Source organism: Pieris napi, chromosome 9, assembly GCF_905475465.1.
Source record: "Pieris napi chromosome 9, ilPieNapi1.2, whole genome shotgun sequence".
Taxonomy (NCBI): Eukaryota; Metazoa; Arthropoda; class Insecta; order Lepidoptera; family Pieridae; genus Pieris; species Pieris napi.
The window spans coordinates 1,146,488-1,174,025 of NC_062242.1; the positions used below are offsets into that span (position 1 = coordinate 1,146,488).

General features: G+C 33.3%; 1 protein-coding gene across 5 annotated transcripts in view; it reads right to left on the reverse strand.

The window, feature by feature from the left end:
• LOC125052488 (lysine-specific demethylase 3A) overlaps window positions 1–27,538 on the reverse strand; it is a 153,188-nt gene that overhangs the window by 41,623 nt on the left and 84,027 nt on the right. For 3 of the 5 annotated variants that reach the window (XM_047653368.1, XM_047653371.1, XM_047653370.1), the window contains 2 exons: window positions 25,269–25,380; window positions 10,441–10,458 (listed from right to left, as the gene is read on the reverse strand). In XM_047653368.1, coding sequence (XP_047509324.1) covers window positions 10,441–10,458; window positions 25,269–25,380 — 130 coding nt within the window. The remainder of the gene's footprint in view (window positions 1–10,440; window positions 10,459–25,268; window positions 25,381–27,538) is intronic. The other 2 variants (XM_047653372.1, XM_047653369.1) reach the window with 2 other exon arrangements.

The window sequence follows — 27,538 nt, forward strand, 5'->3', positions numbered from 1 at the left end:
ATCCGCGACTATGTGGGTCAAATTAACATGATAACAAAGGATGATAAATGAGTTTAAACCTACTGTTTAAATAATGACATTAGTTAAAGTGTCTCATCAGTTTCCTGTTGAAATTGTGATTCGGTACAGGAAACCAAATTCAAAGACAATTTCTATGCAGATCTTGCAAAGGAGATCGTTTAGTATTCAGTGAGTTTTGCGGGCCGTTGGCGGAGTGCGGACTATCAGCGCAGACCAGCGTCAGTTGAATATGTATGAGCCAACACCGACACTTATGTATACGGCGTAACTAGAAACACGCACGCCACTTAGCCGTGACACACATCTTTGCGTATCGACTGATAACAAACTATATAATTACAGTTGAAACAGTTTAAATCGACAACATATAACTTGAATGTTCAAGGTCAGCAATAGAAGATATAAATACTTATAGTTCTAATTTCCAGAAATAATTAAACAGTTCGATGCAAGATTACGAAATTCACCTGTTCAAATATTTGACGTGCGTAAACGTTATGTAAATCCTCAAAAAGTCAATCGTAAATTAAAATATTAGTGAGAGAAGAATTATATCAATACTTCGAGAACAATGATTCTATAATAAAACTAAGCTATACAAATTCCATAATTGATGACTGTTTAAACAATGGATCCTTAATACAAAAGGTAACACGATTAATAACAGCAATATGAATTAAATAGAAGTAGATTATAGTTTTAATAGACCGCAATGTGTTGTAGATTGACGGAATAAGTCTCGTCACCCACATCTGTCATGTTCATGGCTACACTGTTAACACATGTTAGTTAATGATGCCAACACGACTGCCACGCGTGTGTTCGAATCTAAGTCTAAGAATATTATTAAAATACAACAATAAAATTTGACAATAACCCAACCGCACTCGGAATGAACGACGAAACCATGTTAGCGCATAAAAACGAATCGCAATGCCCAATAGAAAAGAAACAAGAATAAAGCATGCAGAGTGGTGGTGCGCGACGTGGGAAAGCGAATGGCAGCCATCTTGAAATTGGTTTGTTCGGAAAACATCACGTGTCTGCGCGTCCGCTTGGCAACAGCGCCGCTAAACGGAGCGGAACAATTCATGCACCACGTGCTTTTTTTGTTTGTGCAACATTCCTTTCGTTCGCATGCTATCGATCGGCGCCCACCCCTACTAAAGATAAACATAGCTAAAATAAGCCGATTCATTCTCCATTCGAGTTATCGATCTTCTACTTGTACGCGGACACTGATTTGCGGTTTGTAAGACAATAGCACTGGCCTTTTAGCGAAACAGACATTGGACGAATATAAACGACTTTGTTAGTGGCAAATGTGATATGCAATTGATATTTAAAAGCAACCGAACAGTATTGTGTAGGGTGTACAACAAGGGAGCATTTTAACAATAAATAGTGATATAATTTTTATCGAGATATATATATAGAGAGGACCGAAAATGCTTAGCTATTGAGTCATTCGACAAAAAGGAATTAAACGATAAATATGTAAATGTCTACGAACACATTTTTAACACGTGTTAGCAAACAATTGTACGAGACTGTGAATCACAAACGACGCAATATGTTTTGGATTCTCTACATTTTCTGGATAAGTGAATATGACTAACTGGTCTAACGTAACCTAAACTAACAAACCTTATGAGATTGTCGCGTGTGGGCGCAGAGTGACTTGCGCTCGTATATTAATGTTTTTCGTGACAACCGTTTCCTCTACGACCCATCACGCCATGCGTGACTCAGTATTATACTCCTTTATTACATTCAAACGATCTAACTGCAATTTTGTTACATTTAATATTATTAAATTTTCATATAACCTTACCTACTACGGGTCTAGCGTTTTGGATTGCATTGCGAAAAACATCACCCAGAACTTTTGCTATAACGTGAAGCTTTTAACAGATTGAAAGCCTATTTAATGAAAGTTGTTTAAACTTTAGTCTCGGACCACACATTAGCAGAAGTTGAGCGTTAGTTCGAAACGTTAATGAATCCACCATATAACCCTGACCTTGGCCAGACATTGGTTCGAGAAATTCAAGTGAAAACAAAGAAAAGAAAGCCTCATTAATAACTTCATTTAAATAGGTTATATACGTATTTTATTTACTACACACCATTGCACAAGATTTCATTACTTACACTGCTAACTTTTACTAATATTATTATTATTATTGTCTACTAAGTATTATTACATTCTTTTTCTTTCCTTTTTTGCGACTGAGGCGCAAATTTGCTGATGTGGTCTCTGGTAGAAAGACCAGCGCTGTGGAACATTCTGCTCTTCAGCATAATGCTGAGCCAGGGCCACAACACACACGCATTACACACTTGAAACGAACCGAATGGGAAGGGGAACATAATTGTTTTATTGTGTGTTTATGTGTGTGTGTTTTTGTTTGTTATATATGATATTATGTCAATGCTATGTCTATGTCTACGTAAGAATATACAAAGGATGTTCATCACCGCAGATTATTTTAGAAAAACCATTGTAGGTACTCGAAAAACAAATTTTAAAATCTTTATTCGGTGATATCTAGTATTATTTAGCTAATAGAGTTCAACACCAATTCCAACACCATAAAAGGCAGTTGCCGTTATGTAACTTGATCTTAAGGCAACGTAAACAGTTTCTCGTATACATTATGCAAGAAGTTTTTATCGCGTCCCTCTTTGGATATGCTTCGTGGCAGTTTTGTATAACCTTGCATACAGATGTCGATAGATTTTAGACAAAGCTCTTTTCATTTAAACTTCAACGTATTAGTACAAATTTTATACATGTTAGCATGCTAGAAACAAAAGAAGGTTTCAAAGCCTAGCAAATCTTTCTAAAATGACAATAAAATTATCCGACATCACGAGTCACGTAATATTCAATGTAGAAATTGCCTTAGTAAAGAGCTCATAAAAATAACGGAAAGCCAAGTAGAGTGAGAGGCAAAACATTATAATCTAAATTGTGGAAAAGAGACGAGTGATTGGCGTCTTAACATCGCAATTCTTTGGTCACGCTCGGTGGAACAGAGTTTCTATTTTTTGCACGCTCTCAATTGACCTCGTTGGTTTATCGTTATCAACAGACGCTTAATTATAAATTACTTCGCTCATAGTAAGTCGAACAGTAAACTGAAAACCGCAAACAGCGATAACCCTCGAACACGGATCACGAATATCATTATTTGTTTATATGAGCTAGAATTACGCAATGTCAATAAATACGCCGCCCACGTAAATGTGTGATGTATGTGTTTTTCCGTTACGTTTTATCAAAATAATAAAGAGTTTTATACATGAATTGAAATGTGTAATTAGTTTTATAGGTTCAATAAATAATCCAAATGATATCGTTAACATTTCTAGACTAGATGATATAAGCAACTGTCACCGAGGGCCACTTAACCTCTTTAATGACAAAGCTCGCAGTCAATTAGCGAGCCAATAGTTTTGAACTTTTGACAGTTGCAAACGAACACAATTGCCCACAAACAATAGTTGTAATAACGGAGTCATCTTGCACTATCATGATCTAAGTTCCGTGACTATTAGACACGACTTACAATAAATGTGTTAATAATGTTATAATTGACAAACACAATATTTACTTTAATATTTAACATTTTACTATAGACGTTCTCACTCAAGGTGAAAATAATACGTTTCAAGGTTAAGTAATTCACGTCCGGATTGTTTTTTAATTAATTATTCGCTATCTGATATACGAATTGTAAATAACAGATATGATTAAAATTAATACTTGATAATAAAGGCGCTAGTGACGTGTTTATTTCTCGTTTAAGGGTGCGGCAAAACAGTTTTTTACGGTTTTCTTTTGTATTGACGTTTAGTTGGAGCATCGGTGTGATATCGCAATATTTCGAAAAGGTTCATATTAAATATGCAACGTAATTAATTCATGATACAACGATGTCCCAAAGCTTTTGAAGACCCAGAAAAATTTAATTGAATTAAGGAGAAGTATCTTTTGAAATCTTCAATGAATAAGATGCCATAAATTAAGTCGGGTAATGTAATACAAAGTTTATTCGAAGCCAGACACCAATTATGTAGGGAACGGTATTCACGAATTCAGGGAGAGGTGAACTCACCCTACAGCCACGCTCTGAAACGATTCAAACCCACAGCAGGGGGTGAAATTGGAAAACTTTCACAAGAATTCGATTACTTCATAATTCTTCCAAACAGTTTGACAATGTTTTTTAAGAGACAATTTTAAAACAGTTATAGATTAGTCTACAACTACTATCAGAAGGTACACACGTGATTGTAATATTATTGAATGTAAGCGCATTTATTTGAGACTAACACCCGAGTATTGCAATAACATTTATAAAGATTTATTAACTAAACACCGTACCAGTGCATAGTTAAACTAAGTTTATAACGAGTTGCAAATAAACACATTATATCAGAGTGAGGAAGAACGCTAGACAGAAAGTTAGCAAAGTCGGCTACTTGTGTAAGTTGAGTTGGGAACTTTCCAACTTGAGGAACTTAGCTACTTTAAAACTTCTAATTCTTTGAGGAAGATAATCTCAAACTTTGTCTTCACCAACTTTGGTTATTTGATCTTGTTATGTTTTAATAAAACAATCCTACCAATTCTCTTTTAAATGCTAAAGTTTCATAGATTAACAATTTGTTTAATTTAAAATGCTTATACCACTTCAATTATATCTTTTGGCCGTAAGCGGCTCTTCGTTCAAGAGTATCCTTAATGGACATTCTAAACATTTCAGAAGGACAAAGGAACGTCGCAAATTTGATTTGAAATTAGAATCCGATTTAGGTCAAAGAAGCTGACACGTGTTTGTCAAAAGTTATCTAATTAATCAAACAGTCTAGTAAGTTATATTGCCCGGCCGTTTAATGTTTGTACAAACTCCATTTGGTATGCCATGGAAGCTCGAAAACTACGTCACGAGGGTAAAACAATAACTGTAAATTAAACTGGAAACTCATTAAGCCCCTGGGCTCGGATCTCGATTGCTTTCGATATGTAAAGTAAATTGTGGTTTATGTAATCAAAGTTTAATTAGTTGTTCTACAGTGATTTGTAGCTTCACTTTTACCACAACCACATTAAAATAAATAATAAAAGCCTTTATTCGAGTACTACATAATCGGGATTACATTACATGTCAACATCAAAATGTTTAACAACAGAACACGAAAAAAGGCCTCGTCCAAATTATTCCACTTGTTTCTCATCCTCGCCACCATTTCCCAATCCTTCCATGCTATCTTTTTTACAACAATTTCCCAGGTTTCTGGTGAGCGTCTTCTGTTTTTTCATCCCACTGAACAATTCCATTAATGACCCAACTGTCATTACAGACGCGGGCAATGTGACCGGTCTATATCCATTTAAACTTTTTTGAATGTTGATCTGAACAACAGTATCTATAAAACGATCCATATTGATGTTGGCTACCGATCGGGGTAAAGCAATTTAAAGCATACAAATTGGAGCTTTAGAAATCCAACTTTGTTTAATATGAATTAGATTCGCAGTGACCTGCACACAAAAGGTCACTCGAAGCGTTTAGAGAAAGGAAACCATCAATCAACATTTAGTTGATACAGGCACTTGGAACACGATTATCGCAAATTGTGGCTGGCGCTTTTCCAATTCTATTATAAGAATCTACAGAGAGAACGTGAGATGAATAACGATCAGGAACAAATAATTTTGTAATGGCTTTAAATTTTCAGACTTGTTTTGGCAAACAATTCTCATTGTTTAATTTTCTTTTAACACAATATTGGAATAAATGTCAAAAGCAAGTATTCTCTACGGATATATACGATTTATGTGGCTTTTGGCATCAAATTTATTCAATGATTGGAGGTTGTGCGATAGAAGCCAAAATCGTTAGTCATAATATTTGCATTGACCTTGAAAACACTGCTGGAATGAAGCCAATAATATTTTATCGAATACTCTTCAGTTTTTTATTATAAACGTGTTCCTTGTATTTGACTTGAAGGAAAATTTGCTAGTAGGAAAAGCACAGGTCGCTTGGTATGGTTGGTGCATGGTAGTGACTTATAATTGACCTTGACACACAGAACTGTTACGAAAAACTAATTAAGACTGACTGAAGAAAACCAGTTTTCCATTTGCACATCGATTTAAAATATAATATGTTCCCACAAATTGTAAGGGCATACTCCTATTTCACCATGCCTACTGCTGATAGAGGACAAATCTTTGTTTTTATTATTAATTAACTATTAATTACTTAAGATGTCATGTGGAACATGGTGTAATGGTTGCAGCTTCTTACAAACACTTTGTAAAAAAAACTTGGCGATTAAAAAGAGTGGCAGAGAGTTTATTGACAGTTCTTCTCGTCCGTTCTACGCCCTTGATTTGAGAACTGGCATTAAATGTAAAATTAGAAGCATTTAACATGTATTTCATTATTGACGTTTATAAGTGTACATTGTGTTACCTAAATGAATAAATGATTTTGAATTTTAATTTATCATTTGCGTTTGTAAACAAAAGTTCATCGTCAACGCAGCCGTCCATTGTATTTAAAAAACGACCTACCATTAATTGTTTGAGCGTTTGGCGTGCCTCCACGGTCAACTTCCTCGCCTTGACCAATATAATGCGAGATCACATTATACGTGCATCCGAATTGCTTATTATAAAATATACGTATTATTCTTCTATTTTGAGAATCAACAACATCTTTACAATCACTTATTGTAAAGATGTTTTCTATGTAGTATTAAAACGGTGGTTTTAAATTAATACCCAAAGTCGGTCCATAAAGAGTATTTAATTCACTAGTAGTAAACATTCTAAAAATATATAAGTATCAGCATAAACTAATCAAAAAGGCAGTTCTTCAGAAAACTAGGTCACTACCTGTAAAAGGACCAGATAGAGGATGTATAGTTGTTTGCTAAGTGTCACTAATAAAACAATCCATAATTCAGGGCTTAAGTGAGCTTATGAATACACGAATAACAGAAGTTGTGACACATAAAAAATATCCTGATCCTTCTAACTATGTTACATTAATATTCATTTAAACACGATTTATTTAGATTTAATTAGATTGCGTAATTTAAATCACCGAGCATCGAAAAAGTTATAAAATTGAACAGGTACTAATCCACAGGCGGCATAATTAATTATCTAAAAAGGTTATATTACCTACTTCGATAAATACGCCCCGAGTCGCAGCTGGGAGGGTTCTCACGTTTATTTCCTTCCTATTTAATCCAATTTGACGTTTACTTCAAAATTGTTTGAAGCCTTTGTTAGGAATTGTACTTCGTGCATTAGGCATTACAGAAAGTCGATATTGTCCTAGTTTTGTGGGCTAATAATTAATATGTAAAGAAGTTACCTGGGCCAAGTCTTTCACCGCTGGGTTAACACTATATGACGGATAGAGAGCAACCAATACTTTAGTTAAAAGAGCTTGATTATACAGAATATATTTATATTCTTATAGACATATCTTAATATATATAAATCTCGTGTCACAATGTTTGTCCGCTATGGACTCCTAAACTACCGAACCGATATCGATCAAATTTGCACACCGTGTGTAGTTTGATCCAACTTAAAAGATAGGATAGCTTACATCTCAATTTATATCCGCAATATTATTTTATTGCAAAATATTTGTTTATTATTTGATAGTCACAATTCTAACAGATGGCGCTGTGTTGAAAGTACCAACGTTTCACATAAGCTACAATTTAATGGCATAACCACCAAAAAAGCATGGTGGCCCCCATGACTTGTGTTCTCCTACGGTTTCCCTTGAATAGTTTGCTACTATGTAATATAACAAAAACCTTAGTCACAGCAACGCTTGGCCGGTCTGCTAGTTAATTATATATCTATCTCTCTAGAGCATCTAGGTTTAGCATAATATCTTGTAAGTTTATATTAAACTGTACTACCTACAATGAAATGCACTTAATAACATTTTAATTTCTTATTTTAAGTAATGAATTAATTTAAAATTCATAACAAAAACTAGTTATTCCTACTTTTTGTGAACTTAATAATGGAGAAAAATGTTAATTACGCAATTGTTCCATTGTTGTATAAAAAGCATCGTGGTGATAATATTTCTTGAGTGATTAAGATAATTAAATTATCATATTGAATAATGCGCTGGGCGGTTTTATTTCGTTAAATAGAATGTATATATGTATAATGATTTTATAGTTGGCACAGTGCCAAACAAACAACAGTGATTCTTAATTAAAAATTGGTTCTTATAACACTTACAGGGCGCGTAAGGTCAAGAGATATTGAAATTTCTGGTTTAATAACATAACGCCATCTAGGGAAAATTCCACAAATGTGTTATTAAATTTGCTGATCTCTTCCACTGTTCACAACTTTACACTGTTATATAAAGAAGGATCTCTCACTGATCTGTCTTTAAAGTGTTGTTTTGCATATATTTTGTCCCCTGTATATGTAAGTTTATAAGTAAAAGCATAGCTATCATTAAAGTTAATGTATTTGTAAATAACACAGAGCGAAGACTAATAAATTGCTGTAAACGTGTTTCAAGTATGAATCACGACATTCTACTAAATTGTAGGTTATTGTGACAATTGCTCCATTGTTTTTATGTAAATCTTTAGTATAATCTGATAATTCTGAAGATTATACAGAGGCTGATAGGGTATATTACACGGTCACTGACCACAGATGAAACGGAAATCTTTAAAAATTTCTTTTAAGCAGAACAACTTCTATTTAGTAGTCCTAATTTAAGAGTGAATATCCCTTAATATATAAATACATACATAAATTATATGTTCTGTACAGATTACTGTTAGTTTAATGCAAATGCCTGAGATTTGAATATCTTATTTAGGTAAGAGCAGTGTTGGCCTAGTGGCTTAAGCGCGTGACTCTTATCCCTGAGGTCCGCAGATACGATCCCGGCTACGCACCAATGGGCGCGCGAATTTATGTGCGCATTAACTTTTGCTCGAACGGTGAAGGAATCTTGAGGAGCACAGGAGGCTGATCACCTACTTTCCTAATTGATTAATCATTATCATGAAATCTAGAGGCCAGACCTAAAAAGGTTGTAGCGCCACTGAATTATTTTTTACTTAGGTATTTGTAATGGCGCTCGTCTTTTGTTTTGTATATTATTTGTCACTTGATGTCAATATTAACATTTCTTGATATATTTTCTAAAAGCGAACATAAAATGCCCCTACGCTATCGATAACTTCAGTTCATAACTTTTCTATGCTATCATAAAAGTTGGTCTTTACAAAGTTCAAATACGATAAACGTCTGCAATGCGGAGTTCGGTGAAGGTCATACAGGCCAACTTATTTAATGCCATTACATTGTTGTCGAAGTTTTCTTAGAAATTGTTAATGGTATTTTAAATAACATATGTAACTGAATAATATTCTAGAAACGTTTTTTTTGTAACAGGAGGCAGACGGGCAGGAGGCTCACCTGATGTTAAGTGATACCGCCGCCCATGGACACTCGCACTGCCAAAAGGCTAACGGGAATGGATCATTGTCCTTACTCTACCTTTTTTATGGCAATCAAGGTTTATAATAATTTACCAAAAACATTCAACGATCTTCCTACTAGAGTTTTAATCGACTTAATGTGTCGGAAAAAATATTATCGTATTAATGATTATTCGCGTGAAACATTATAATTAATATTAATTTGATAACGTAATAATATATTTTAATAATGTGTACGTAGTGATAAATAATATAAGAATTGACTAATAATATACATAACTTCTATTCTACCATTTAAGACAAATTTGTAAGCGCTTATGTGTGGCAGAATATGCAAACTTTATATTGTACTAGCTGATCCGGCAAACGCCGTTTTGCCATGTCATTATATCATTTATGGTTATTGTGCCTCACTCGACATAGATAGGTATAGTGTGTCGCGGACTTTTTTGTAGATATTTATAAGATCTACAATTACTTAGAACATTTTATGGTTCTATCTTTAATAGTTTAGGCAGGGTACGCAAAATAAGTAACTTTTTTGGTTGATTTTTTACACCTTGTGTCCGAAAAACCCTAATATCTTACGGAACCCTATTTTTGTTCAAAATTAAATATAGCCTATATTACTCGTGGATAATGTAGCTTTCGAATGGTGAAAGAATTTTTAAAATCGGTCCAGTAGTTTATGAGCCTATTCATTACAATCAAACAAACAAACAAAGTTTTCCTCTTTATAAATTATAATATTAGTGTAGACAACCATAACATTTTTGTGCCATATTCTTGCAAATAAATTATTATTATTACGTATTTAGTGTTACGCTAGTGAGATGATCTATAATACCAGTATAGTTGAGGATTTGCGCTAATTTAAAATATTACCAAAGAACGTCTGCATACCTGGAAAAAAACAAACAAAAATTAGCAATGTATTACACAGTTTATATGGTATCATAAATTCTAGAAATGCACAGAACATAAGAACATAGAATACTGTTATGAAAAATACGTTTCAAGCGTAAACCAAATATTGTAGGATCGATAGGTACTGTCGATTTGACCTGTGATCCACGTGATTGAAATAACAAGGTGTAAAGTATAATCGTTGTAACCTTTAAATAACTTTACGATAAATTAATATAATTAACCGATTTCAGAGTAATAAAACTTATCTGATAATGATATTTCGACGTTAATTAAATAAATGGAAATTGGGAGCGGTTATCAAATGGCACGTTGTTAAGGTTAAAAGTTTATCTAGAACGCTAAAATAACTATTGCTATATAAGGGACTTATGTAGCTCATAAAATTACGATTTCAAACAAATATTTGGTAACTGACTGCACAGGTCTATATATTATTGTTTAGTCTGGAAACTTTTTAATTGGCGTTTTGATTTAAAATTTATTTTGTATAATAGTTAAGTAGGTTAAGGTTTCAAAATAAATAAACACGAAGCTATTATATTATTTAAAGAGTTCGATGTTACGAGTGCTTTACAGAAATTGTATGTAGTCCGCGACTGTCACTTGAAGTTGACAGATTAATTAATATTTCAAAGATGGGATCGGCCGCAGAGCAGGCGGAAAATAATAAATGGCTCAAATTTAAGAGTCTTTCCTCCAACTTCGATTTTCTTCCCTTTGGAGTAGACTCTTGGGCCGTGGGATTCAAGTGCACAGGCGCTTATTAAGACTTAAGTTGGCACCTGGTAGATAGTACCAGTGACCCCAGAGCTGGTTCTTTCCTCGCTCAACGAATAAGTATCGCAATACAGCGAGGATATGCTGCCAGCGTTAAAGTTACACTGCCACAGGGACCAAACGTTTTAAATTTGTTTTAGTTTTCTTTTTGATTATTTATATTATTACTATGTAGGCTAAGAAAATTGTACATAATGTATATTTGATTAATATGTCTGGGTTTTATTTAATATTTTGATTAGAGTCTATTGAAGTGTTAACAACACCTGTCACAGTGAAATATTCACAGTATTCAGCTGGATTATAAAAACTGTTTTCCCTTATTTTACTTGAATTTGTCAAAAAAAAAAATATATATATATACATTGAATGTGAATATGGATTTAAATACCACATAATTGAAAGTGAAATTAATATAAAAATTTGCTATTTGAGCAATTGTTTTTCGTCAATCATATCATTTATTGTTGTAAACTTTAGCATAACCTTGTATTTATAAGCTATCAGGCATGCGACGATACGACACAAGATAAACATACTAGGACGGTATTTTTGACAGATTATATTTATCATAGATGTCTAATAAAGATAACTATATCGAAGTGAAAAATAGTGTCCATAACAACTGATAAATCATTACAAAAAATACGTATTTATTCCTGGCAAATTATATATTCAACATAAAGATAGAACACTAAAAATCTCTATAAGATCATCCGTTGTTAATGTACTATCAGAATTAACAAAATAGGTACTTTTATAGAGACCGTAATTGGCGTAAATTAAGTTAAATATTGACATCCTATCAACCATATCAAAGAGGAAGTTACAAAAACTGCCCTATTTTTTAAACCAGCTGTTAACTTATCGGGAACATCCCACAGTTGTACAGTAAATTAATTCAAATGTATCTAATGAATATATTTATTGGACTGTTAATTAGAAATGTATTTATAGGCACAAGCCTACATTAAAATCTGATTAATTGTTTTAAACCATGTCAATCCAAATACAGCGTAGTTGATGAGTCAAACAAAGACATTTAAGTCGACACATTACGCTCATAATAACCCCGGAATCGAGGTCATCGTATAAATAAATCCATCCTTATTAGACACGTGAAGCAGTTATAGCAGACCCCACGATAAACAGTATGATTGTGTTGAGCCAAGATATTCTAATTCTTTGATGATATTATTGATTGACCTTGCGTAAAATATCTCACATGGGCTAGATATCTTAGTATATAATACTATAAGGAAAGATTTGTAGTTAATTTGTAACGAATAAATATAATTAGCAATTTAAAATGTTGCTGTTATAATGCTAAATTACCCTTGAGTAAGTAACTTTAGAGGTACAATTATCCAAAATAGCTTAACAAATAAACGATTGTCCTAGAAACATTTCAATTAATAATCACTATATTTAAATATGTCCTACATTTAATGTTATTAATATGGAGATATATTTTTTTTTTGCCAAATACTACGTAAGTACGTACAAGCCTGATTAATTATTATATTATAGTATTTAAATAAAATGAATATAAAAATAGACTAATACAATTATTAAAATCCAATTAATTACGTGCCTGAAATTGGTATCAATCAATCTTGATTTAACAAATCGATTGTAATTTATGAACCAACAATAAACGATGTCTGCCTGCCTCAGCAAGTGTTCATTGTGGGCATATTCATGAATAGCCGGGATTTGAACAGACAATCTGAGACTTGATATCGCACTTTTAAGCCACTGTGCCAACGTCAAAGTTTTTTATAAAAAAGGAGTACATACAATACTTACATAAATACATCGTAAAAATCTAAATACATCACGTGCTATAGTGCACAAAAATATCATATGACAAATTCATTATAACAGCCACAGTCAAAACAGAGTTATCTTACATTTAGAAGAAATTGGACATCCGAGTCGAGTGGTTGATGTTACCAAAACACATTATCATAAGTGGACGCGTATGTCATTCGGGTCACTGTTTTTGCTTTCAATTATTACACAAATATCTTAGGTCAAATACATTATTACGAACTTGTTTATAACATTAAATAAATTTAATTAATGTTTAAAATTACACTCAAATGCTTTACATATGTCTTGGTTAGCGAAAACAAGTAGTGTACTAGTTTTCGTAAGTGGAGTCAACATGGGCCGCCGTTACTAACCGTACCCTCAGCGAAAACTAACCTCTCGAAAAGGGCACATATGACACAATGTATGTATACGTAAATAATGAATTGAATTGAGACGTTAGTTGTTCGTTGAGTCAACTGACAAAAAATATTTTAATTTATTACCGTTTAATGTTGTATTGTTTTTTTTCTATGTATTGTTTTGTGTGTGATATAAATCTACATAGTTGCCGCATTGGAGTAATCTGTTATGGTAGCTTATTTTGTTGAATATTAAAATATAAAATAAAGAAGTTTAGGTATGATACAATCATAAATAAAATAAATAGTGATCTATTCAACATATTCTGTTGAATTAAATACATATAAATATTCCAGTTATATATTTAACCTACTCGACCTTAAGAGTCGTTTGAATATAGTAACATCAATTTGGATGTATGAGAGAGATTAAAATAAAAATATATATAGCTTCCTAACATATAACTTTCGTTTATTAAGTAATGGCTGGTTAAAGTTTCAATTGCCAGTTGTCTATATTCCTAGTACCTATGTTGGTTTAATAAATCATTTAATATAAAGTATCTGAAGTAAAATCAAAGGTGACTGTGGAACACGTAATAGCTTTGGCATATTCACAAGTTCTCAGTAGAACTAAACGTACACAAGATTTATGACCCTCAACAATTTCTTTGATTACGTTCCGCAATATTTATGAGATCATCTATCGCTCTGTGTACCGTTTTAACTATTATGCGTGTTATTTATATTGTCATATTTAAATAATATATTCGCTTGTAACATTGAAACCGAGAGAGTTTTATGTAATATGTAATTGTCGTTGCCCTGTTTATGGATCAGAATCGCAATCAAATTGCGTAATTTTAAAGTTCGAAGCGTACAGTGTGACACAAGTTAGTTTTACTAGTATGAGTACATTTGACCAAATGTTTCCTTGTAGGCTGTTGTTTCGAGTTTTGTATTATGCTTTGAAATAAAAATGTTTTTAAAATGTTAATAACTAAATATATAATAATTAAATATTTCAAAAATAACTTTTGTGAATCTATAAATAATATTTTATTATTACGCAAACGGCTCTAAACAATTCGAACCAATATAAAATATTTTACGCAACTTTTGTAGTAGCGATTACGTCACTTTGTGATTTAAACAAAAAACATAACACACCATAAAAAGCGCTTATCCCTTGCGGAAAGAATTGTTTACATTTTTTCATCAATAAAAAAACAGGTATCCTCCGAATGTTCTTTTCAAAGAATTTGGGGGCAATTTTTTGTATTAAGTACGGCCTTTCTAGCCGAAACGCTTTGTGAACCATAATTATAAGTAAGAATAATACTAGGGGTATCTTTTGTTAGGAGGGGAGTTTTTCTAAGGGTAACGACCGCGGCAGGTGCTTAGGTGGCGGCTGATAAATATTGAACAAAAAAATTTACAAAAACTGGTTAGTGTCGTGCAATGTCAAGTAGAGGTCGTTGGAGCATCAATATCCATAATTGGTACATGTCATTTGTATGCGGAAAACGAGATAATTGACTCAGTAAGTTGCTATTTACATACAAACATGATTCGTTGTATTACTTAATTAACGAATTACATAGGTTAACGGACCGTTGTTTGTTGAGTGAACTGACGAAAGTTTTATTATTTGTTAGTAGTTAGTAAATTTTTTATTGTCTATTTCCTAATAAATTTCTTATGATTGTTTTTTGTTTCGTGTTTATTTTTTTTCATTGGTTTTGCATTCTTGTCCATTTAGCGTCACCTGTTAGGACAGACTTGTATTTTGTAAATAAATAAAAACTTTGCGTAAAAAATAATAGTTATTTAAAGCATTCAATTAACGCTGAAAGCAAAGGTCTCGTAAATCAGGTCACATTCATTAACACAAAGAGGCATCACGTTTCCACTTCACGACCGCGTGCTCAAAGGAATGCTCTGAATTATTATTACCATTAAAACGGACACTGTTTTTTATCGATCCAGGTAGCACAACAAAACCAGGCGGAGAAACCGGTCTTCAGAAAAAATCTCTTTGTGAAGCATGAGGTATAAATCAAGCGGAATCACGACCGGTTCGCGCCGTATGTCTCGACTTTGACTGTCTAATGAGCCTTCAATCAAGGTCGAAGGAACGTTGCTAAATTAAAGCCTCATTTCGTATTCCCTATTCGATTTTCAAATTAATACTGTCCTTTACGTGTCTTTGTTTTTCGTTTACGCTCATTCATTTATGATATAACTCTTTTTGAAGTGAAACATCTTTATTATCTTCTTATTCTTATCATGAGAGTAAATTTTTACGAAAACATCACGAAGATGTGCAGCGTTTTTAGCATAGAAATTCTATTTTTTAAATTATTTTATGCAAAATAATTTATTGAAATCTCAAATAACGAATTGAAAATTAAAATGCCACGTGTTTTATTATCGAAATTTTTTTTTTTATTAATTTTCGAAACTTTTAATATTGGAATGATAATTACATTCCTAACATATCTTCCTTTTCCCCTCCCTCTAAGACACTGAAATCCAAAGTCTTAAAAATTAGTTTGCCAAAGAAGTTTCGCACGCACTTTTTTTTCTAGTGCAATATGTAGAGTCTTCGCAAAAGATACCTGACTTGACAGACTTTCATCTGCCATTTTTATGCACGATTTCGCTTTGCACATTGGAAACCGTGAATAATCAAAGATTTGAGAGTTTATTAACACGTCAACAACATTACTAATGAAAGTAAGAGAGCTATTGTATGAAACTGAAAAACAAACATTTCTCATTAGAGGAGTAGCGCGAACCAACCTATTGTTCTGTGGGAGGACATAACGGACTGTGTCGGATTTGCGTCAACGCGTAACGCTTCAAAGACGACGACCTTTGAAACGCTGCAAGAAACTGGCTGACATATTTTCTTTTTAAATTTAAATTACTTTTCTACCTTGCTCTGTGATCCTATTAAGAATTCAAACGTATTTCTGTACGGTGCGTTGTTAGCCAATGTTTAAAAATTTGATTTTAGGTACACTTTGTTAGTTCTGATTCAGTCTGTATTACCTAATCCTAATGATAATGGCTAAAACCACTTAATTCTATAAAAACATTAGATAATTATCTATTTTATTAATGCATGGCAAAACATGAATAGAGCGGCTTTGTAAGTTCGACGACCGTTGGACCTCGGACCAATTCGCGACATGAGATTGAATAATAAGTTGATTGCGTTTGCGAGCAAGCCCAAGGCCGGCAGCCATTACTGCGCGCCGCCATTTTGAACAATGTGCACCCACCGGCAGACTCAATAATTTAACATTTGCAACTAGATATGACCCACTTGTTATGATTCCAATTAAAATCTATTTTTCATATATTAGCAGACGCATTTGAAGATTCTATTACGTATAACTTTGAATAGGAATGCTATTCTTATCAATAATTACGATTTGCAATTGTTTATTTTCATCTAATTAATTAATTACGATCATTTAATTATCTTTTGAAACCTTCTTGTATTTTTCCAAAGGAAAATTCACAGCGTGTTATTTGAAATGCTGTTTGCACAATTATTACGAATGGTCTTATCTTGTGGTAATAATCTTATGACAAACTTGTTTGTCGACTAAAAATTCTACTGTAATAAGTTTAATTGACGATAGAGTAATATAAAATGCGTCATATATCATAATCACTATGATGATACAATTATTATATACAATAATTCGTTACTAGTTCACAGACTATTTAAAAATAGATTAAAGTTTTAATAGATCATATCCGTAGCAATGCTTCACGCGTCTCTCGACACGAATAAATTTGAAGAGCATTAAAATTCAATTTATATTCGAGATGAGCGAATCTTGGCGGATGTCTAGATATCGTGATGTTAATTGATTTAACCCACATGCAGTTTAAATGAAAACGATCGCGTTACCATACAGTATACACGATATACAACAATTGAGTTAGATTGAGCGTCAAAACATTCTAGAACATTACGAGTTAGTAGTAGATGAAGTATCTATTGCCTGGACAGCTAAGGAAATAAACGTGTCCATACCAAGACGGTTGTATGCTGCATTAACAAAAAGCATAATTTAGATGATATTATTCTGTAAAATAAACAAGAGAGTGGAGCTTAAAGTTGGTCCGACAAAGTTAAAGACAAAACCTTGTTTAGAACATCGTTGGGTAAAGTAAAATCAATGTATTGAATATTACAAACACGCACAATGAACATCCGTCACAACGAGTGCACGTAAGACCTCGGGCGTCAATCACCACGCGCTCACCAATATTAATAAAGTGATTACATAATTGCATGGTTGTTTAGTCATGTGGGAGGAAATTTTTGTAAGATTTTGAATTTAAATTGAATCTGCAATCACTTTAACCTTTTTACTTTAACCTTGAGGTTAATCTACTCTTTGGACAAAAACGAGAAATTGAGTACACCCAATTTAGATGACAATTGAATAATACGTTGAAGACGAATGCATCTTAATTAATTATCTCTCAACTAGTGTGGTGGGGTATCTCGGTCACACGAAAGTGTCAATACATTATAGAACACTAAGACTGTTAATGAACATTACCATAGTTTAAATTCACTAGTATTTTAGAAAATTAAATCAACATAATACTACTTATTAGACATAATTATTGTATAGGCTAGATTGTAATTCATGTAAAAATCGGACTCTTTTTTGTGAACTTTATCATAATAAAAAAGCCAATATCATATATAATTGACTTAACTAAACAAAGTAATTACATTTATTTGTATTCTATAAAAAATATCATCAAAATGAATCAATTATCTTATAATTTAGCTTGTAAGTCAAACACTTCATAGACTTGTCGTTAATTATCACCTAAAGGTCAATGAAACTATCTGGCCACTATTTGTTCACCTTGGACGTCTCGGTCGTTATCTCGTGACAGCTAATTGATATTGCGATTTCTTGTTGGTCAATAAAAAGTTTTTTGAAATAATAGCACTGCGATTCTCGAAAACAACACAGATTTACGGCAACAATCAACTAAATAACGACCCACGCAGCCGCCAACCATAAAAACGGGCGAGATTCTAAAGAAAGGGTTGTGATAAATTTTTCAGAGAACCGATTACGACGAATTTCATTTGAAGGGACCACTGGGCTTATAGTTAAACCGAGCTTAGGGCAGATTAGAAGGAGATAGGCATACCATAAAGGAGACGCAGACAGTAAAACGTGGCTCACCCAACAATTATACTGCGGAGCCGGTTTTATGTTCAGATGTAATAGGGGACGAATAAAAGTCATAACGGAACAGGAGTCACCTCCATTATTGAGTGAAACACATATTTACAATGCCGAGAGGAATTGTAGGTAGATGTTAACATCGGCTTGTTATTTGAACACCTACGCCTGCGAACAATTTATCGATTATTTCGGTCTAGACTTATTAAATCTTCACCAAGAAATATATACATCGACGTTCTATTATATTACAATAAGAATAACTAACAAAGAGTAGCAAGTCGTATAAGGACGAGGAATTCTATACACTTATAAATCGAGCCTTTAGTGTCTGTTCCATAAATTTTCAAGGAAGATAAGCCAGATATAAAAGACCCCATTACAATAGCTGAAGTATATAGATTTGTGACTGAGATAAATGCAGCAGCTCAAGTAACGAATAACGGTAAAGACAGAGTTGAAAGTACATAATTAAAATCTAATACTATCGAATTTTGCCCCTGAACAAGAGTAAACCTTCTCACAAGAAAAACAAGTAACATCATTAGCTCATTATAATCTGTATAGCAAGTAATAATGCTGAGAACAATGGACACAACGAAATTGATACTCAGTAAACACTACACGCGATCATTTGCACGAAACAAATTCAGAAAGAGTGAATATGTAAATTCCTATTCATACAGTGGACAGAGACGGAAACGGTATCTTATATTTGCAATTCAATATCGAATTTGTGTAGAAATGTTTTGAATGCATAAGCGCAATAAAATAGATCTTGTATAGATTCGCGCCGCGTTCACGGCCGCGTTCTCAGCCGGGCATTGTTCTTTACGTAACGACTACGTGACGTTCACGATACGACTTATTATGCTTACGCAGGTGCCGCTCGGGTTTCACGGTGTCGATTTCCCCGACCATTGTTCTTGTAATCTTCAAACTAATCTATGCATACATCCATTTTATGCCCAAGCAATCTATCGGTCATCGCAAATCACAACTGTGACTCATTTTGTTATATTTTATCTAGCTGTGTTTTGTCTGATTTAGGTGGTTTCACGGCAATGTTTATAAGGTTAGGAGTAGGTAGAGGAGAAATCAAATCAAACCAGCTTGATGTCCAAGTGTTTCCTTATAATTTTATCACCCGAAATGTATTACAACACCACAATCATCAACATTATGATAATGAACACTACACAATGAAGTCTATTGATCGGTAAACGGTATCTAAACATAATGAAATGTTTGTATTGCAAATTGCGGAGTAGATTACACGAAGCCCACGCAACGAGTATTTTCTTTTTTAATTAAGCCGTAGTGATTCACGTGTCTTGCGAGTTACGAGTCACTGACCTTCACATAATTGCAGCCGGATGCGTGGCTGTCATGATTTCAGTACTCAATCATTCGTTCCGTTTCACGTGGCACAAACAAATAGCCAAAACATCGAATTATACACGCATCGTTTCACCTCATTAGAATCAGGTGGATAAGAATTTAGGGATTGGGGTGAAGTGAACACATCGCATTCCTGCACGACTGCCACCCGGACCCCACAGAAGTAAGCATGCGCTCATGACACATACCCCCTTTCACCCCGACGCCCACGGCTCCCGGCCGTTCCCCACAGGCTTCGTCGGCATGCAAATTTAATATTGTTACTTATTCCGACTTCACAAGGGCACTGGTATAAGCTCTATACACGCGAAACGTGTTCGTGTGCTTGTTTTGCACAAATGGGGAGTGAGCGTTGACTGTGTCTAAGAAAACATTATCATTTTTATACTGTTCATTAATGATTTTATCTTGGATATTATTTTAAAACCAACAGCTAAATTTAACCAATAAAAATTAGCCTTGAACGCTAAAGTATTTGCAACAGCCTCATTGTTATGTAGAAATTGTGGAATATCAGTGAATTTAACGGTAAATGTGTAAATTTATGCAAAACGTGCACCAACAACCTGAATATATACGCAAAATTTCATATAACACTGCCAAAATGCAGATTACTTCGTTACATAGTCACAACATACCAGCCCATCTCTACAATTAATCTTTATAGCGAAAATAAGTTTTTTCTCAGCAAACAACCTCTGGCAAACCAAATTAAATACCACAATTTGTATGCCTCAAATATATAACCAAAATAACATAACAGGTTTCGTGTAGACCAAATTGATACTGGCCTTAAATTAATGGAAATATTGACCTCGCCGTCGCATAAAGACAAGAAATAATGTAAATTGAGCCAATATTAATTAAATCTGCAAGAAATATTAACGAAACAATAACATATGTAATATATTGTATATGTATATACATTTTAATCGATCTTGAATCAAGATATTAGCGCGATTAACGAAAACATCCAGCAACAAAGCTTCATTAAACGGAACGTTAATTGATATAAAAAAATTGAAAGACTTGCCACGGGGCACAATGGCGGTCGGCAAAACCAATTAAAAGCAAATTGTTCAGTAAACAAGCGAGACTACGCCGTGGACCAATATCCGAATTCCGTTTAACTGACACAAAGGACTGTCGTTTCCATGTCTCACTGTTAAATCTGTCTGAACACGATGAGGCTTGTTTATGTTAATGAACTTCCTGTGCTATCTACAGATTATCATTACTTAGCAATATTTATTCAAGCCTCTACAAACTAACATTGTCTTTGTTCGTTCTTTCTGCGTTGTACATCTTGTTTCAAACTATCTACATTGCTGCATTGTGTATATGTTTGCATTTCTATGTAATTTCATCTTTTAACAGGAATAAATAAGAGTAAAGCGAAGTGTTAGCTTCGGCATGCGACTCTCATCCCTGAGGTCGTGTTCGATCCCTGGCTGTGCACCAATGAAATTCGTTCTATTTGCGCATTTAACATTCGCTCAAATGGAAAACATCGTGAGGAAACCGGCTTGCCTTAGACCGAAAAAGTCGACAGCGTGTAGCGCCACTCATTAATTTTTAACAGGACTAAATAACTGGTATTTGATTCTTTAAACAAGTTTATAATTAAAATAAAACTTGTAGACAGTGCAGCTTATACAGCGAAAGTGACCCAACTTCGATGAACAAAAGTTAAAACGATCCAAGCAATATTTGTTCGGGACTCGAGTGTTCAGAACTTGAAAACCAATATAAAGTTGCCTACTGTTGGAATACATTACATAGTTCCCAACTTGGGTGGAGTAATTTAAATAATTCGCATTATTATACTGAAACATCTTATATTACGAACTTTATCAAATATAATAGATTTCTTTGATGAAGCTAAAATAAATTTTGAGTTTACACATACTAAACGAGAACTTTTGTGTGACCTAAGTTACAATAACTAAACAAAGCTAGATACTGCAAATGCGCTAGCTAATTAAAACATGACACAAAGAAGAAAAGCAAACAAAGAGATAGATCTCCTACTTTCATATCAATAAAGACAAAGAAGTGAGGACAATAAATCTACACGTTTTAATATTTATTTAGAAAGTATCAGTCACCAGCTTACGTAAGATTACCGTTGGAATACAAGATGTCCGACAACTCTTTATTATGTAAATAGGAATCGGTCACGGTTACGAAATTTAATTTATTTTGAATAATTCGAGAATAATGAACGCGACTCATTCATGAAAAATTACAATGTCAAAAGAGGGTGCGCAGTTTTAACGATATGATAATGTTCGTAACCCGAATTTATATATTAAATACAAGCCATTATATTAATAATACATAGTCTTAGTAGAGATAATGACGACGCTATAGAAGAATTTCAATTTAAAAATCATTATGAAAGAATTGTTAGAACATTTACATGGCCCCCGGCACAGCCTTCCTGTGACGTCACAGCCTGTCACGAACACGCAGCGAAATGAAAGCACGTTTTATCAGACTTTATCTTGGATACAATATTTCAGTCAAAGGATAACCTTTTAGCCCAAAGACGCGTGTTGAATTATTTGATATCCGTCGACAGATGCGACGAGAATAGAAATCACATTCAAAAATGTTGAAGGTTTTAAATACAACTTGAAAAGGACAATGCGGACTTAAGCAAGAATATTGGAGGAAAACAAGAAATTATTATTTAATTATACATACGTCCTTATTGTTTTTGTGACCTTTAGTTTACTTAATATGGATAGTATTGACAATTTGTAGAATGTCTTGGCATTGAAAGTACAAATTAGAGAACATTTTTTAAATACAAGTATTTTAGTCCGATTCGCAGATTTTAAAGGAACACGTTACTAGATACAAAATCCTTTTTAGAAATACGTACAAAACAAATAATGTTTTCGTGTGAAAAACACACATGTTTCGATTCCATTTCATCGCAAATGGACGCCATCCATCTTGACTGCAATCGCCAGTCACAGCCGTCCATTAGAGAAAGTAGGGACTCTCAGATTTATGCCCGACCCAAAATAAAACATAAAAAAACGATATGACATGTTACGTAAAATTTATTTACCGTATAAAGTTTACGCGGTTAAAACTTGTTTCAGAATACTATGTTTCGTAATCAAGTTAAAACCTTCATTAACATATGAATTTAATAAATCAAGTTTACTGTGTAGATAATAATTTACGTTTCGTGCCTTGCGTTGCCATGAAAAATGTACTATAATGCTTAATTAAGGATTGTTTTGTTTATATTCATTATAACGATACGAAAGTGAAAACGGCGTAACATTTAATAACCACATACATATAACCTTTTTAAAAAATTAAGAGTAAAAGGGACATTTCCCGCGTTTGTCTTGACAGATGGAACAAAAAGGCTTTTGGAATGGCAAAGTGGGAAGAAAAAAGAGGACGCCCACCTGAAACCTGGGAAGATGGAATAAAAGGGATCTCAATCTCATGGGCTTAGTGTAATCCTCATTATGTAATAAAGGCTACTTTTATTTTATATATGTATATTAAAATCAAGATGAGACATGCACAATAAAGAACTACAAGAAGAGTAGAAGACACTATTAGTAGTAGAACGAAAACAATCGTTTGCTGAATCAGTTTTCTGTCTTCTACCAGTTAAGATATACTTCAAATATTTAAATTTCACGGTACTGGGGCCAGACCGGTCTGCAATGGCATAATTACATTCAAATCAATGGGAATCTCTGAATAGCCCATCCAATCCCATTTGGGAACTGAATCAGTGGAGTTGAATGGTCAATATTCTCGTATTAAACTGGACCTTTGAGGCTTCGTGATATCCATACTAAACTGTTCGATCTATACAATAACTAAAGCGGGAGTGGTATTTTCATATTTCCTTTGAAAAAATTATATTTTTCGTCGATTTGCAATGCTTAATATATATTCATAGACATAGACATAACATTTATTTCTAACATAAAAACACAAAATAACAATAATCAATGTGTGTGTAATGCCTGTGTGCTGTGGCCGTAATTGGCCTTGGCTCAGCAGCATTATGCTGAGCATTATGCTGAGCATTATGCTGAGGAGCAGAATGTTCCACAGCGCTGGTCAATCTACCAGAGACCACAGCAGCTAGTTTGCGCCTCAGTCGAAAAAAAATAAAAAAAAGGAACTCGAACTCAAAATAACTTTATTCATATAGTTAGCCAAGTACGCTTATGAACGTTAACAGAAAAGATGTTAAATTGATTCTAAATTTACATTTTACTAGTTCGTACGTAGAGCGGGCAAGAAGAACTGGCAAGAAACTCTCCGCCAATCTTTTTAATCGCCAAGTTTAGAGTCATACACATTGTAAATTTCACTAACGATAAATTATCGGTATAAGTTTTAGCTTAGTAAGTATGATGGATATTAGTTCACAATTAAAACGCATATTAGATAAATTATTATCGCTTCCACCAATATGCGGTCTGGATGCAGATTCGTAAATTATTGTGACATACAGTTTCCTACGGTTTTATACAAGTTACTTTTAATAGGTATGCATCCATTAAGAGAAACGATAAATTTATATCCAATACATTAGATTGTATAATTGTTTGATATTTAAATTTCTATTCAACTAGTAATCAAGCTGTATTCATTATCAGGTACCTATAACGTAAGTATAACAGATAAGCGTAAAATTGCCACTTAAAGCCCTCATTGTATCCATAAGGAATTTTGTTAATTTGATTAAATTATTCGCTATTATTAGAACGTTGTAATGTTTATTAGTAATATTGTTCGCTTCACTGTAAAGAGAATACGGATCTAAACTAAATTAAGGCTTTATTTCAAATGTAACAGGAGGCAAACGGGCAGGAGTCTCATCTGTTAAGTGATACCGCCCATGGACACTTACATTGCCAGGAGGCTTGCAAGTTCGTTGCCGGCCTTTTAAGAAATGGTACGCTCTTTTCTTGAAAAATTCTAAGTCGAATTGGTTTGGTAATACTTTAGTGGGCAGCCGGCAAAAATTGCCTCAAGAAACGCTATTGAAATGAGTTCATTAATTCAAGGTTACATTTGGTAATGAAAAATAAGAATAGAATATATTCCTATGACACGGCTGAAAATTCTTGTATTAAAAAGATATCAGGTTGGATAAATATGTCTGCCGCAGATGCAAAACATGACTATTTACCTGCAGGTTGCGCGGGGGGTTCGCTGGTGTTCAACTGTCCGTTGTTCCGCACAGCTGCCTTCTTCCTTCCCCCCGTCGTTGCGGGACTCTTGGAAACTTCTCGCTCCACTCTCTGCAATAATTTATATAGTATTTAAAATATGGATACATTTGTGATATACAAAGGTCAGAATTGTAGAAGCAAATTTCTAAAGAGTACAAATTATAATATATGTCTCTATACAACAGCGTAAACACAATTTGACAGAAAGATACGACAGAATTTGAATTAAATTTGCCTAAATAAAAAAGCCGACCACTTAAAGATTATATACAAATACACAAATCTTTACATATATTTGTAATGTAAATAAATAATAAACTAATATTAACAAGACCCTGCCAGCGTTAAAGGTTCACTGCCACAGGGACAAAACTTTTTAAATATGTTTTAATTTTCTAAATATTAATTGTTATTATTATCGATGAAAATATTGATGTCTTTTACAACAGTCTGCCAAGTTACCGTAACCTTGTTTATCATGCTTCAAATGAGGTTTAAGTTTTCATTTAGTTAAGGTTATTTTTTTTTTTAAAGAATACCTATTCTACTCCCCTGCCATTGTGTCCAGGGACTTTTTCTATCTTTAAACTGCACATCACACGTCTCGCGAAATACGTATATTTGTGTGTTGAATATACATATTTCTCAAGTCATTTTGATAAAAAATTTGTGACAAATGAAGACAAGATGACCTCGTGAATTAGTCGATAACAAAACATTATTATTTTCATATTAACAGCCGCGTTATTTAATGGTAATTGTGTCTTATGATTAGCCGAGCGTTATGGGGCCTCATTAAAAAGTAATTTGGGGCGTGTATAATCTTTTGACGTCGCATCCGTTTAGTAACCAAGTAGACTTAATCGACTTTTAAAACATAAACATTATATCATTAAATTTATATTCTATTTCTGAAATTAAGACATAATGAATTCTACACTTTTTTCTTTAAAAAAAAAACAAACGACTGTTTAAAAAATTACTTATTTTAAACTTGATAGTCATTTATAAAGGTTTTAATACTGCAATAAATTTTCAGTTTATAAAAATAATATAACTCTAATCAAATTCTAAGCCATTTTTTGGAAATATAATCCTGTATATAATCCTATATAATCCTGTATAAGAGAGTAATAATGTGTTATTATTCTCTTCTATTCTGATTAGTCAAAACAGTTCAACCAAGTTTTAGCTTTGAGCAGTTATTATGTGTATATAGAGAAATCCTTTGTGGGAAATTTAATTATATTGTTAAGTATTTGTGTTTATCAAGGTATACATTACCTATTTTACTCAAAAAACGTAAACAATATCTATAAAACGTAACAAACTAAACCGTTTAATAAATAAAGCTTTAGTTGTAAGCTGAGTCATCATTCTTCGAGGCAATGAGTCAGCAGTCTGAGCTTTCGTGAATACTGTCGAGTCAGCGCCGCACCTTATTGCTCTGTCAGCTAGTAGTGCACTAATACTGATTGATAAACGATAAAATTTAATTGAATAGTTTAAACTGAACGACGAATTGTAAAATGTCCTTCATCAACATTAATATTAATATATGATTACTATATTATTTGAGGCTGACGGATAAACTCTAATCTCAGGAACTGGAGTTCCATTTACTTCAAAAAGGAACAACAATTGTACTACAGTAGATGAATAAGCACATTACGTAAAAACTCAACACAAAAATTATTTTAATAAATTACAAAACGAAAACGTTCATATCTTTATCCAGTAAAAGGTCATTAAACGCAAACTTTCGAGGCATCCGCCCGCCCTCGGGGGGTGAGGGTGGTCCGCCCAAACTGTTTATGTGCACAAGCTCGAACATTATGCTTTGACAGCGCTGCGTCATGGGGAAATTGACAAACAGCCGGTTTATGGATCTAGTATGTATTTTGATAGCTATCGCGTTAAGCAAACTCCGTCTCAAAGGACTATACAATGTACCTTGTATGGTCTATTTATGTTTTACACATTGACACAGATACTAAATTAATAGACGTAGACTGTCTATTGATATCTATGGTTAACATAAAAACTATCAAAGAACGGTGCAAATAAGAAACATAACCGAGATATCATTAGCCTAAATTAATGTAATTCACAAGTATTACTTAAAGCTACAAATAATTGCCTCACATAAACATTACTTAACTGATTAAGCTAAATTAATTTCCGATTAAATTATTGTTTAGAGAACATTTAATTATAATTTGTAAGC